Here is a 13667-nt window from a genome sequence, read left to right on the forward strand (position 1 = left end):
TCTTACACGCCTTAATGATTACCAGTGTGTCAGCATTCCCCAGCATCAACACTACAGCATGCCGTTTTTGCAGCTAAAGTCATTTTTATGGCCAAAATAACATTTTGGCACCATCTACATAAAAAAAGGTCCAGTCATGAACTTGGAATTCCTCAAATCAAAGGTGGTGCATCAAAAAACAGGTGTTGGTGTATTGACTCAAACACTACTCAAAGTACAGATAGACACACAAGAGAACATTTTAAATATTTAATAAAAAGGACATTAAAGATACATTAAACAAGAATGATTTTGAAAAGTGTTTTGCTTGCAGTTTCTTTTGGCACCTGTGTAAAGAAAGAAAGAGACTTTAATTGCATTTATTTCATATCTTTTATTATAGACATAAATAATTCTGGTAATAAACTGTTAGAGTCTGTTCGTGTCTAGTTCATGTTCAGCTGGTGTGTGTGTTTGTGTGTTTTATAATCCCACAGCAACTTGCCTGGACTAGTGTTGATGTGCTCCTGGGTAAACTGGGTGTGGTTCTCTCAATCTCAGGGTGTTTTTCTCCCTTTGTTCTGCTCACTCACTCTCTTCCCCCTGTTCTTATTGTCTAAATCCTGTCGCACAACTATACATTTATGGCACACTTAATAATACATTGCAGCTCAGCAGTCTTTAAAGAATAAGCCTATCCAATATCTACGATGAGTCAGACGTTTTTTTGTAACCCAATCTGTTATAAAGCCAAACGCCAACAAAACGCAGATCTAATTTTCTTAATGACAAATCACAAAATCCTTTTCACTTGGTCAATCTCCAATTTCCCACACAGGATAAATAAAAGGAGTTACTACCTATCTGGAAGAGTCTGAATGATCTAATAATATGTTTAAGTAAGGTGTGCAGAACAGGTTCACAAAACAGGGCTCAACTATAACAAATATTTTTGGTTGTCCTGCCAACACTTTCACCAGCCCCGCCACAAATAAAATGATCAATTCATATACTTAGCCATGTATTTTTATATTTGCTAGAAAGAAAATAGTATTTTTATTAAATGGTAAGTTTTCTTTAAGCTATTTTTTTTTCATTTCAAAAGGAAACCTTTATTATAACTCTATAAAGAAAGGAATAAAGCAAAGCATCTGTAGTTTTCAATGCATTCTTACTAAAACTTCAAAACTACAAAAGTCATCTTTGCCATTTAACAAAGCTATATACTACTATATACTACTGTTCAACAGTTTAAGGTAAGATTGTTTTATTTAAAATAATAATAATAATACATTTATTGAGCAAGGATGTATTTTACATTATTATAAAATATTTCTATTTCAAACACATTTTCTTTTGTACTTGTCTATTCAAATCTATAATAATGTCCACAAAAATATCAACCAGCACAATTTTTTTCAACATTGGCAACAATTAAAAAAAAAAAAAAAAATATTGAGCACCAAATCAGCCTATTATAATGTTTTTTGAAGGATCATGTGACACTTAAGACTGAGTAATAAATGTGAAAAATCAGCTTTGGCATCACAGAAATAAATAACATTTTATAATACATTAAAACAAAAGCGTTATTTTAATATTTACAATATTTCTGTTTTACTGTTTACCTTGGTGAGAGCAAGATACTTTTTTTTCAAAAACTTTTGAATAGTAGTGTATGTTATGCAGCTAGATAATATTATTTCGCCACTTTTATTGTTGACCCCTGGAAAAGCCTTTGTGTGTATTTTGAATGAAATGAAAGCTCCTGTTAATGCTCACAGAGGCCTGTATTGGTCTATTACCTTCACTCATTGGGTATGTCAATAACCAGCTCTGCTTCATCCCCCTCTCCTCTCTCCTCCTCTCCGTGGTCACTCTCTCCTTCACTCTCTCCCTCCTCCTCGGCTGCATCCTCACTCAGCATCTGCTGTGGTACCCAGCTGAACGGCCCACTCGCACCCCCAGCTGCACCACTGCCTGCAGGGTAACTGGATGTGAGTGGGCCAACCACCTGAATACGAGGGACAAGCAGAGAAATGTCTGTTAGACTACATTTCAGAAACACGTATAACTAAAATGTATGAAGAGAAGTGTGTTACTGTAACCGTAAGATTACTACAAGACATGACAAACAGTGTAGCAATAAAGGCCGCATGAATCTAGGCCATTGTGTTTCCATAGTCAACCTCTCTGTCCCTCTCTCACCTTCCCTGAACCGTCTTTCCTGTGTTTGGCCAGTTTTGTTTTTCTCTCTTTCTTCACTCGCTCAGCAGAGGGAGCCAAATACTCAGGAGGGAAGGGTAGCTGCTCACCCAGAATCACACACACAGGCCCACCAAAGAGTAACAGTCATTCCCACACACATACACACACACACCCACAGTACCCAGAGTGATGTGTGTGAAGTCCATGTAAACCAGGTGAGGTGATACAAAGACAAAAAGAGAGAAAATGAATAAAATGACAAATTAACAGGTGACAAAAACAATGTGAGTAACTGAAAAACATGAGACGTATGGAATGCATATGTATGGAGGTGTTGTGTACTCACAGTGTTGAGATACTGTGCCGGAGCAGATGACTGGAGAGGAACCGCACCAGAGCGGGACAGGAGTGCGAGATGAGGAGATGAGGACGACGGGACGGGAGGAACCCCAGGACTCCTCCTTCTGAAAAAACAAATATATATATTTATTGAAGACACAGAGCTATACTAATAAAAAACAAAGCACATGTTATCTTGATAAAACTTGGAAAAAAGTAAAGTGGCCACACCTGTCTCAAATGTAATTTAATTCAGCGACAAGCAACATTTCAAACTAATTTGTTATTTTAGTTGAGTATGTCTTTTTTTTTTTTGAAGTGAATTAACATTTTGCATTCCTAATTTATTCAGAGCTTTTCAAAATTGCATTATCTGTCACTGCCTATGAGTTACTATGTTCTATAAAGTTTTGTGGATTTACAATTTTTCACTTTCACAAATCTTTTCCAGTCAGATGCTCATTTCTTTTAAGCAGCTTATAACTGGCAATTTTAAATCATTTGCACTACAAAAATAATGCAGTCTTTTGTAATTCTGACTATGTCAAAATTCAAAAGGCACACATGCATTAAAATGTTTATTCAAAAACCCATGAAAAGTCTCTATACTCCGTCTGTAAAACACCACTTATGCTCACCCAGGCCGCATTTATTTGATCTAAAAAACACAGTAAATAGAGTAGCATTATAAAATATTATTACAACTTCAAATAAATGTTTTCCATTTAAATTAGAGCTGTCAAATGATTATTTGTGATTAATCTCATTCACAATAAGTTTTCGTTAACATAATATATATGTGTGTACTGTGTGTATTTATTATGTGCATGAAAATATTTACATATATTTACATTCATATTTTTATAATATATTTAAATATATTGAATACATAAACATAACATATTCGTCTTAAATATAGACATGGATGTTTGTGTATTTATGTAATAAATATTCACCATACACACATATGTAAACAAAAACGTTTATTTTGGATGTGATTAATCGCGATTAATCATTTGACAGCACTAATTTAAATGTATTTTAAAAAGCAACGTATTCCTGTGATGGCAAAGCTGAATTTTCAACATCATTACTTCAGTCTTCAGTGTCACATGATCCAGAAATCATTCTAATTTGTTAATTTTGTGCGCAAGAAAATCTGTCAAATCCACAAAAACATCTATTTGTTGCAAACTCACTTCTTTCCTGCTTCCCTGTCTCTCTCTCTGGCTCCTTCTCCATCACTGTCGGAGGAAACTGTTGCATCAGAGTCTGAAAACAAAAACAATCTTAGCACACAAAACTTCTTGAAGATTCCTAGAGGTTTGCAGACGAGCGTTTTCATTAGAGACTTACCGGAAGACTCTTCATCCACCCTTTCATACTGCAACAGTCTGTCCAACAGAAAACTGACACAAACAAGAGTTTTTCATTATGTGCATGTGGGTCAAGCAGAAAGAAAGCATTTGATAACTCTGATAACCAGACTACAGGTTCTACCTTTTGTCTCTAGAAACTTTTAATAGTTTCCTCTGAGCTCTTCTCAGCTCCTCCTGAAAACACTCTTGCTCCTGAACATAAAATGAAGCCAGAGGGTTAACAACAGTCTGAAATAATAAATAAAATATTATTATTGAAAAAATAGATACTCACATATACCAGAAACTTTAATTTGCGTTTGAGATTTTTGTATTTTCTCTTGTAATCCACCTCTACTTCAGCTTGCCCGTTCATGTCTGATACTTAAACGAATATTTAACGTCGTTTGTTAAATGATTTTTACTAACGTTAGTTTATATGGGTTCGAGATCGAAACTGTACTGTTGTCCTCCAAATGTTAATGTCTATGTTCGTTCAGAAAGATCTAAGACACTCAAACAGATTAAGAAAGAACTGCTGCTATGCTAGTAATGCTAAAGCTACATTTTCAGCAAGCTAAAGAATAAACGAATTAGGTATTTGTCGAGTAATGCAAACAAGTCAGAATCCACAAATGAGATAATGACAATATAATAATCTATATATATTTCAAACAAAACTACAGAACATTTAACAAAGACAATAAACACATAATCTCACACATGTCAGGTACAGTGCAGAACCGCGATGTGCTCTTTGTTTACTTCCGCTTTCAACGTAATACGCACAGGAAACGGATTTTGGAGTCATCATCAGTCAATTTTCAACTAGAAATGTATTTCTAAACATATGATGAGTTCAAAGTTAACCATATTGCGTGAGTATCCTTGAGTTCTTTTTTTTTTCGATCATCCATCGTCAAAGCACATCCCAACAGTATAAAAATAACAAATATATATATATATATATATATATATATATATATATATATATATATATATATATATATATATATATATTATCATTGAAAAATAATTTATATATATATAAATTAAGTACGATTCAGATTAAAAATATAATGGCATTAAAATAAATTATATACGCGTAATGAATTGTATAAATGAAAGAATTAAACCAAACGAAAATTCGGGTCGGTGTCCACTGTCCACTAGGGGGCATCAATAACCTTCACATCACTTTTTTTTTTACTGTACGCCCCAATAACGTTGATTTAATTGGAGAACACATAGTTCAATATAAATATGACATTCTAAATATTGATAAATACCGATAAATTACTTACACTCTTAGGCCTACTTTCTTTTAGCCCAATAAAATATTTAACAACAAACTCCTGTCGTCATTTCAGTAGAATTACTAAAGGGAAATATATTGGGTCTCAAAGAATAAAAATAAAAATGATTCCACCATTCTGAAGTGTCTTAAAAGTGCATTTTTATGTGCTGTATATGACTGTGTTTTAAATATGATTGCACTTTCCCTTTTACTGAATCTGCATCTCAGCAGTCAGACACTCAGGACAGGTCCATGAATAATACATTCCCTTGGCTGAGCATTTTCTCACAGAGAGAGAGAGAGAGAGAAAGAGAAAGAGGTGACGTATTCCACAAAGGATTTTTTTTTCTTGGCATACAACTCTGCCCTCGACTATTTCACAGAAATATTCAAAAAATCTTTGCCTGACAGACTGCTCTTTATGAAACATAAGCTTCCTCTGTTTGCACATACAACACAGGCACATAGTCTCTATTTCTCTGCTGTTATATATCATTTGTGCACACACACACACACACACACACACAGACAAAATCCTTGTATCAGACCCCTTAGAGTGAAATATAAGCCCCTCTCCAGCCCTACTATCTGTCTTGCTGCCTGTCATAGTCTGCCTGTGTTCTCTGACGTTAGCTCTTGTTGCAGACAGAAATAGAATATCTCTTCCCTCACTTCCATAAATCGCTCATGTGGTGCAGCGAGACAGCTGTGGACCCCACAATTCCTTCCTTTGCTTTTCTTCTCCTGTGTTGACATCCTATTATGTTAAGTCAAAACCATATAACATTGTATTTATTTTTAATGTAACTGGTTTAGATCAGTCGAATGTGTTGGTCACCTCCAGCCTCTGAACAAATCAGTCTGTCGCCCTTCTTTGATATATTGCCCTCATATTGCCTTTGTCCTTCCCTCCTCTCTCTCTCTTTCTCTGTCTGTGAGTGTTTATACACACCTATCAGTCAGTTTGATTTAACCCCTCTCTCTCTCACATGTGAGATACCAGAGTTCTGCCTGCTTTGTTCTGACAAGATCAACTGGAATGCACACAAATCACATGAAGGACACAAACAACAACTTTAACAACTCTCTCCTCGGTGCCCAAAAGGTAGGAATAAAATGTCACCTTCGTATGTCACGACAAGGTGAAACACACAGTGTAAGTGTTTTTTATTTCTAGAAGGTTCTAGGTGGGACGAGAGTTTGTGATGTTTGGACTCTTTCTAAAGAATACAAAGAAAATCTGTTGTTTAGGACTATGCAAACTGTTCATAATCTAATCAGCGTGATTCTTAAGTGAGACCGTTTGTGCCCGTTTGTGTTTCAGGAGAAGCTTATTCAGGCAATTAAGAAGATCAAACATGAAATTGATGAATGTTATGAGGCTGAGAAAGAGGCTTTTGTGGACGCACTGGAGGTCGAGGTACTGCCTGATTTACCTTGAAAATATTTGATAGTCTTTTAATGTCACTAAGTGGCTGAAATGGAAAAATAAAACAAAAATATGACAGAGATTATATGGTATGTGATCACCCCTTGCATAATATACAGAAAGTTCTTTTTTTTTTTATTCTGAACTTTTCTTCAGACCCCCAATATTTTACAACATTTATTTATATGGCCTGTTCAGAAATGATTGACATTAATATTTAAACAACTCTTGATGTATATCTTCCCTTTAATGTGGTATTTGGCATAGGTTCTACAAAACATACAAATCTACAGAATCTAAAGCTCCAAATGAACAATTTCTGGTATTAAATATGAATAATAACTTCATTAGTAAGCTAATCTCAGCCTGCCCATTTCTTCCAGAAGTTATTTGTCTTTTATGTTATTAGTCTCTCTTCCTTCATGTTTCCCATTAAGTCATTAATGTCCCCTTTTTCCGCTCTTTCACAGAACAGATTTGAAGAGATAGAGCGTGAAATCCGAGCAGAGTTCCAAAACCTCCATCGTTTCCTGGATGAGGAGGAAGAGACGGATCTGGAACGGCTAAGGAACGAAAGGGACAGACGAGTGAAGATCTTAAAAGAGAGAGAGAAAAAGATTGGCATGCAGAGTAGAGATCTAGAGAAAGCCATCGAGACACTGAACTGCAAACTGCGGGAAGATGACAGCCCTAAACTTTTGAAGGTGGATTTCCATTTTAAGTTGTATAAACTAACAGTTTAACTAAGCAATGAAATCTTTATATTTATGCTTTAAGTAGTGTAGTGACCTGCACTGGGAGAGAAATAAATCCTTATCCTCTATGGGCTGTCTAATTAAAACAACGTTTTTATTTTATTATTGTGCATTTCACTGTTATGAAATCATCTACTCTGACCGCATCACATATGTACTGTAAAATACTAACAGGTTTAGTCTCAAAAGTCATGCAGTAGACACCCACAGAACATGCTAGATGCCATTTGACACTGTTCAGATCAAGTGCCTCTTTCATCACATGATTGAAAGAGTGAGGAATCTGAAGAGCTGACGTGCAATCAGGCAGTGAAACGTGTTTGAAATCGGAACATTCTTGCTCTAAACACTATATTTTTCAATCCATTTAGGAAATCAAAGAGCTTCTGAAAAGGCAAGTGTCTTTTTTATTGATTATTTCTCACTTGGTCTCTAATTCTCATATAATCTTAATCACTGTTGTTATTTTTTCTCATTCTGTTCACCATCTACCTCTGTTCTGGCTCTGTTTATCTTCATTAGATGTGAGGTGAATTTCATTCGTCCTCCCCCAATAGACAGCGAAATTTTCTCTGGTCAGTTTGTGGGGCCCATTCAGTATCGGATCTGGAAACACATGAAAACATCCCTCTACCCAAGTACTAAGACTACATTTTAATTTATATTATTTTATTACATACTAAAAAAGGGAAAAAAATCTGAACTATTTTAATTCTCACTATGAGGTGGTGGTTAGGTTCATGCCAGGTACTCAAATCTTTTGAATCTTTTTATCAATGATTCATTAACTCACTATTTCTGCAGGTTACATTGACACTTGTTGGAAGATTTGTGTTATGAGATATTAAATGAAGTAATTAAAACATTCAGTGCGACCAAAATTGCATACTGAGGAGGTACAACAGTTTTTAATTTAAACTTTCTTTGCAACTGTTAAAAAAAGAAAACTCTATTTATAATTTTATAATTCAAATTTATAATTGAATTTCGTGTCCGCCATGTTGTTACTATCAAATGACCTATAAGTATTCTGAAGTATTTTATTTCGAAAGAGTTCATTCAAGTCATTCAAATTCAAATCACTGGAAATATAAGTTCAGTAGGATGAATGTTTGAAATGTTTATTCAAAATGCTCGCATATTATGCCAGTCATTGAAAGAAGAGCAGTCCATCAGGAGACTCTATAAGATGAAAAATATAAGTTCATTTCAGAAAGAGTTCAAGAATATTTCATTTCACAAACAAAACACCACCACTATAGCTTAGCATTGTGAATCCCTGCTAAAAAATAAAATAGAAACACATCACAGAAGTGGTTTAACTGGTTATAATGGGACTTTTATTGGTTTTAATGGAAACTGTAATGTTTCTGCTGTTGGTCACCTTCTATTGGTGGCTTGTTAATACCATTAAATCCAAATGGAATATGTCCCAAAAAAGCTGAAGTTAAAAGTTGATAGTTTGTAATATTGTAGTGAAAACCATTAAAATTTCTTTAAAGGTTTCTATAGTTGTTTTGTTTGTTTTTTGGCAGGGCTAAAATGTGTATTGTTGGTTATTTTTATGCTTTAGTAGAATCAAAAACTTACAGGTACAGCACCTTTAAAAATACACAGATTACTGATTAGTCTGATGTAAATAATTTCTGAATAACTTATTTGCATACACAGACATATCCACGTTGACTTTTGACCCTGAAACAGCGCATCCCTACCTAACCATCTCTGCTGAGAAAAATTCAGTGAGTTTCGAGGAAGACAAGCTGCTGTCTAACGAGAACCCAGATGAAAGGAACCCGAAGCGCTTCCACTTCTATTACTGCGTGATGGGTTCAGAGGCCTTCACTCATGGCCGTCATTACTGGGAGGTGGAGGTGAAAGGCAAGACCGCCTGGCGAGTGGGTGTGGCCAGAGCAGACATACCCCGTGGAGAGATGGACTCTTCCTCAACGTTAAACGGACTGTGGACACTGTCTCTCAGAAATGGCTCGATCACAGCCTGCACCCACCCTAAGCCCACAAAGGTGCTCTCATACACCCTCCCCATCCGCATTGGCATCTTCCTGGACTGTGATAAAGAGGAGGTTTCTTTCTACAACTCTGTCACTATGATGCCACTCTTCTCATTCTACATAGGGACTGTTCTAGAGCCACTCTATCCATTCTACAACACGTGTGACACAGATGAAGGAAAGAACTGCCCTCCGCTTTCCATATTTCATCCATCACTCTGAGGGATTGGTATGGATGTTTGGTTTTAGCACTTCCACTGCTGACACAGTGTGAAACCTCGAAGCTTGGATGCCTGTAAAGCTAGAGAGCTATTTTGTTGTGTAGTTGTGTTTGGCTGATCTACTTAAGTAACACTTAACCGACCCCTATATGATAATTCACTATTCACTGAATAACTGAATAAATGTAAGAAATTAAAGGGATAGTTCACCCAAAAAATTAAAATTTGTCATAATTTACTTACTCTCATGTCAATGGGGACCTATTTGGTTCTTCAAAATTCTTTTGTGTTCAACATATGAAAAAAACTTACAGAGGTTTGGAACGACATGAGGGTGAGTAAATGATGACAACATTTAAAATGTTGGGTGAACTATTCCTTTAAGTGGGCAAATTCGAAATCTGAATGAGCTCGAAGTGCCATTTTCTGCAAGGATATTCTCTAGCGGCTAGCTGTTGAGTATACATTGGTTGTCCATTTGTTATTTAGGTGCATCATGAGATTAAATGAGTACACTCTATACACTTTTAGACATCATTTCAAATAATGCACCATATAAAGGTTGGGGCGACTTCATACACAACCAGTGAGATTTGCTCTATTCAGTTTATGTCATCCGTTCTGTTCAGGATCTGAAAAGACTTAAAAAGCAACGCTGAGATTAGATTTTTGCAGTGTATTTCTTTATAGAAGAAGTATTACTTACACATAAGGAATATTACTCTCAGAAATGAAAATTCTGTCATTATTCATTTGTTTCAAAACTGTATGCCATTACGGGTTTGATGTCACTCTTGAAAACCAGTGAGCTTTGATTTTATTGATGTCTAGCATGCAACATATCTGTTTTGAGAGCTGCAGAGGAGGTGAAGATAGTGCATGACTCACACGGACAACATTTATAGTGCTTTTTTTGTCCTTTTTGAAACTTGACAGGCTGTGGTCACAATGAACTATCGATGTGTAAAAATAAAATAAATAGAAAAAAATAAATAAATAAAAATGTATTGAAAAAAAGATGAGTTTGGAATACTGGATCTCATCTAATCTCAAAAGCTAAGCAGGGTTTGGCTCGGTTAGTAGATACCAGGTGCTTTATCTTCGGGTGGCATGTTGGCTCAGTGTTAACTTTCACAGCAAGAAGGTGCCTGGTTTGAGTCCCAGCTAAGTCAGGAGGCCTTACTGTGTGGAGTTTGAATGTTCTGCCTGTGTGGCTTATTTCCGTGTGCTCTGTAATGGACCGACCATCTGTTCAGGGTGTTTCCCTTCCTTTAACCCAAAATGCTGGGTGGGCTCTAGCATCTCCGTGACCCTACACAGGACAGACTGTTTGGAAAATGGAAGAATGGAGCTTGGAATGACATTAGGGTGAAAAAATAATAATAGAATTTTAATTTGGGAGCGAACTATTTATTTTTATTTTGATATATTTGTATGCAAATAAATAAAATACATGTAATCTATCATGCAAACTGTTTGAAAGTCACATTTGTGCATGTATTGTATCATAATAAGTGTACTTGCACAATAAAATAGAAAGCCAATGAAAAAATAAAAATGAATTACAATTCTCTGCCTGTTGACATACTATTAAAAGCAACTGTTTAACATTACTTGTCTATAAATAAGCTAGACAGGTCCATTGTATTATGCCAGCTATGTGCTGTTGGAGTGACAAAACAAAAGAGGGAGGGTCTCTCTGCACCCTCCCAGCAACAGGCCGGGGAGAAGGGAAGAAAAAGCTAGAGAGACAGATGAGTGACTTTGAATGTGATTGACTACAAGGGCAGAAAGCCCAATCTTTTGAGTTTTTTGCAAATGTCTCACAGCCACAGGAGAACCATGTCAGAGTCCTTTATAACTGCTGCGTCACAGGTGTGAGGAGAAAAAAACATCACACTTCGAAACATTTTAAAATCATTTATTATCATTTGTAGGCATGAAATAAAGGAAGTATCACTTTTACAAAATGTTTATATGTTGTGTTTGTGCAAAAAGGGACAGATAAACTGTAGAGCATCACTTGGGTGGAATAAGGAGAGGAAAAGAGAGGCAGAAACCTCTCATGCATGCACCTGTGGTACACAACTGCACGTTGAGTTTACGCAAAATGCACACAACACCACAGGATACTTGAGCTTCTCATACTCTATACATTCTCGCCGCTCATTCTCCTTACTCTTGAGAGATAATTCCTCACCCACTGAATTCTGAGTTTTGATTAAAGGCATAGGTTCATCCAAAAGTGAAAAGTGTTTTGTTTACTCACCCTCATGTTGTTTCAAACCCGTAAGACTTTCTTTTGTGGACAGTTTCAATTGTTTTTCTCTATATTATGAAAATTCATTTTTAGAACGAAATGAGCGTATGAAAAATGAAAGAATTTTCTCTTTTGGATGAACTCCCCCTTTAATGCCCTTTAGAATGTTTTCAACCAATCAGGTCTAACCAATGGAATGGAAAGATATAGGGTGACACAAAGAATGCAACATTTTCAGTGACATCCACAGCAGGAATGTTTTACGCAAAGCAATTATCCAATCAGAGACCTGCAGAGCCGTGCGATACATGAAAATCTGAGTACTTTTAGACGTCTACACACTACCTCCTACATATGCATGACCACACTAGCACAGACGGAAGCATGCAATGACAGACTGGAATGACGATGCATCGTTACTTCAGTGTCTGAATTTTTTAAAGCTCTTTGAGCAAGGGAAAAGTGCTATATAAACTGATTTACTATTCCATTGGTGTAGCCTTGAGTGCTGACTAAATCAAAGTGACCTGTAACACAGCTATCTTGGCATCAAAACAGATAGCAGTCGGGTACCACTAGACAGAGTCCGTTCTGATAGAAATCTCGCACTGTGTACTCCCTTAAATTGAATCTGAATTTAATACTACTTAAAAAGGAACAGCAATTACCAGTCAGCCGGGGAGAAAAAGGGCATTGCTAATTGCATTGAAATGACAGCTATTCAATGGAGTTTCTTGCTAAACACACTGACACACACAAACATACTCACATGCACTTGTACAAACACATACAGGCCTCCTGATGTTGCCAATAATGAATAACATCTATAATCTCTCTTTATAAATACCAAATTGCACCCACATACATACTGTACAACACAAGCATCAACACACAAAATAGAAAAACAGACCGTAATCATGTCATGATACAAGACTAATATCAGTGGCAGTGTCCTGAAGGGTAGCGAATATCTTAAGCACGATAAGACACTGTGATGATTCAGGGAGTGATCAGAGGAATATTGATTTTGCCTGGAAACATGTGTAATGTGCATTACCGGGATGCACTTAAGAGTGATATCATTTGCTGGAGATGAATGTAAGGGCATGTGAAATCAAGCTCATGCTTAACAGCCAATGGGATTAACTGAAGGGAGCATAACAGTTATGCTACACTAGGTTTATAGGTTTTGTATTGTATAAATCTTCTCCTGTCTGCCTGCCTGTGAATCATTGTGAGAAACTAAAGATTCTGGAACTTGAAGACCAAACTACAGGACCTCACAATACAGGGGGTAACTTTAAAGGTAGCCTCAGTTTTTATTTTATTTTAGTTTTACTGCTAAATAAATTAATAACACTTCTGAAATATCTTTTAATATCCGCCCAAACAGCTGTGTTATTTTACATGGAGTGGGTCATCTCACAGGTGCCGCCATGTTGAAATCACATGAATAGCTGAATACTGTGTTTGTGTTATCTCTTTATCTCGAAGACTCCTCTTATTATTAGATACTTTCATTTATTATAAACTGATCACAGCTGACTGCAGAGCATTTGTACAATGGTATTGGTAAACTAAAACTATTGGTTTCACATTATTCTACCTCCACATCACTGGGTGTCAGTGAAGGTCCGAGACCAGTGTCTAATCGACCAGTGCAACATACAAAAATTACTGAGTGCATCTTTGACATCGCAAAATATGGTTCAGGTTTGCTCATAAGCCATTCTGAGTCAGATTTATTTATGTGTATCACATTTTGTTGTGTCATGGATATATGTCATGGTTATGACATCTAGGGTTTGT

At 36.1% G+C, this 13667-nt stretch overlaps 2 protein-coding genes across 4 annotated transcripts; one reads left to right on the top strand and one right to left on the bottom strand.

Moving 5' to 3' along the window:
- Window positions 1-235: 235 nt before the first annotated feature.
- Window positions 236-4666, bottom strand: ino80e (INO80 complex subunit E). 3 transcript variants are annotated; one of them, XM_059567685.1, is made up of 9 exons: window positions 4606-4664; window positions 4180-4268; window positions 4027-4097; window positions 3883-3935; window positions 3726-3798; window positions 2534-2651; window positions 2188-2286; window positions 1785-1993; window positions 236-326 (listed from the first exon to the last, which is right to left on the bottom strand). In XM_059567685.1, the coding sequence occupies exons 1-8, from the start codon at window positions 4607-4609 to the stop codon at window positions 1787-1789; spliced, it is 714 nt and encodes a 237-aa protein (XP_059423668.1). In that variant the 5' UTR covers window positions 4610-4664; the 3' UTR covers window positions 236-326; window positions 1785-1786. The 3 variants fall into 3 exon arrangements, with proteins under 3 accessions (XP_059423668.1, XP_059423670.1, XP_059423669.1); XM_059567687.1 differs by lacking the exon at window positions 2188-2286 and having other exon boundaries at window positions 4606-4666; XM_059567686.1 differs by having other exon boundaries at window positions 4180-4661.
- Window positions 4667-6079: 1413 nt separating this feature from the next.
- Window positions 6080-9716, top strand: si:ch73-54f23.4 (zinc-binding protein A33). Its single transcript, XM_059567688.1, has 6 exons — window positions 6080-6286; window positions 6506-6601; window positions 7081-7314; window positions 7737-7759; window positions 7888-8003; window positions 9037-9716. The coding sequence occupies exons 1-6, from the start codon at window positions 6221-6223 to the stop codon at window positions 9597-9599; spliced, it is 1098 nt and encodes a 365-aa protein (XP_059423671.1). The 5' UTR covers window positions 6080-6220; the 3' UTR covers window positions 9600-9716.
- Window positions 9717-13667: the final 3951 nt, after the last annotated feature.

Source organism: Carassius carassius, chromosome 15, assembly GCF_963082965.1.
Source record: "Carassius carassius chromosome 15, fCarCar2.1, whole genome shotgun sequence".
NCBI lineage: Eukaryota > Metazoa > Chordata > Actinopteri > Cypriniformes > Cyprinidae > Carassius > Carassius carassius.

Bases quoted from the DNA above. Each gene is read 5' to 3' on its own strand.
- ino80e (XM_059567685.1), bottom strand. The intron at 3,936-4,026 runs GTAGAACCTGTA...TGTTTGTGTCAG, and splicing joins AAAGTTTCTAGAGACAAAAG to TTTTCTGTTGGACAGACTGT. The intron at 1,994-2,187 runs GTGAGAGAGGGA...CCTCGTATTCAG, and splicing joins GGAAAGACGGTTCAGGGAAG to GTGGTTGGCCCACTCACATC.
- si:ch73-54f23.4 (XM_059567688.1), top strand. From the start codon at position 6,221: ATGCACACAAATCACATGAAGGACACAAACAACAACTTTAACAACTCT. The intron at 6,287-6,505 runs GTAGGAATAAAA...TTTGTGTTTCAG, and splicing joins CTCTCCTCGGTGCCCAAAAG to GAGAAGCTTATTCAGGCAAT. The intron at 7,315-7,736 runs GTGGATTTCCAT...CAATCCATTTAG, and splicing joins ACAGCCCTAAACTTTTGAAG to GAAATCAAAGAGCTTCTGAA.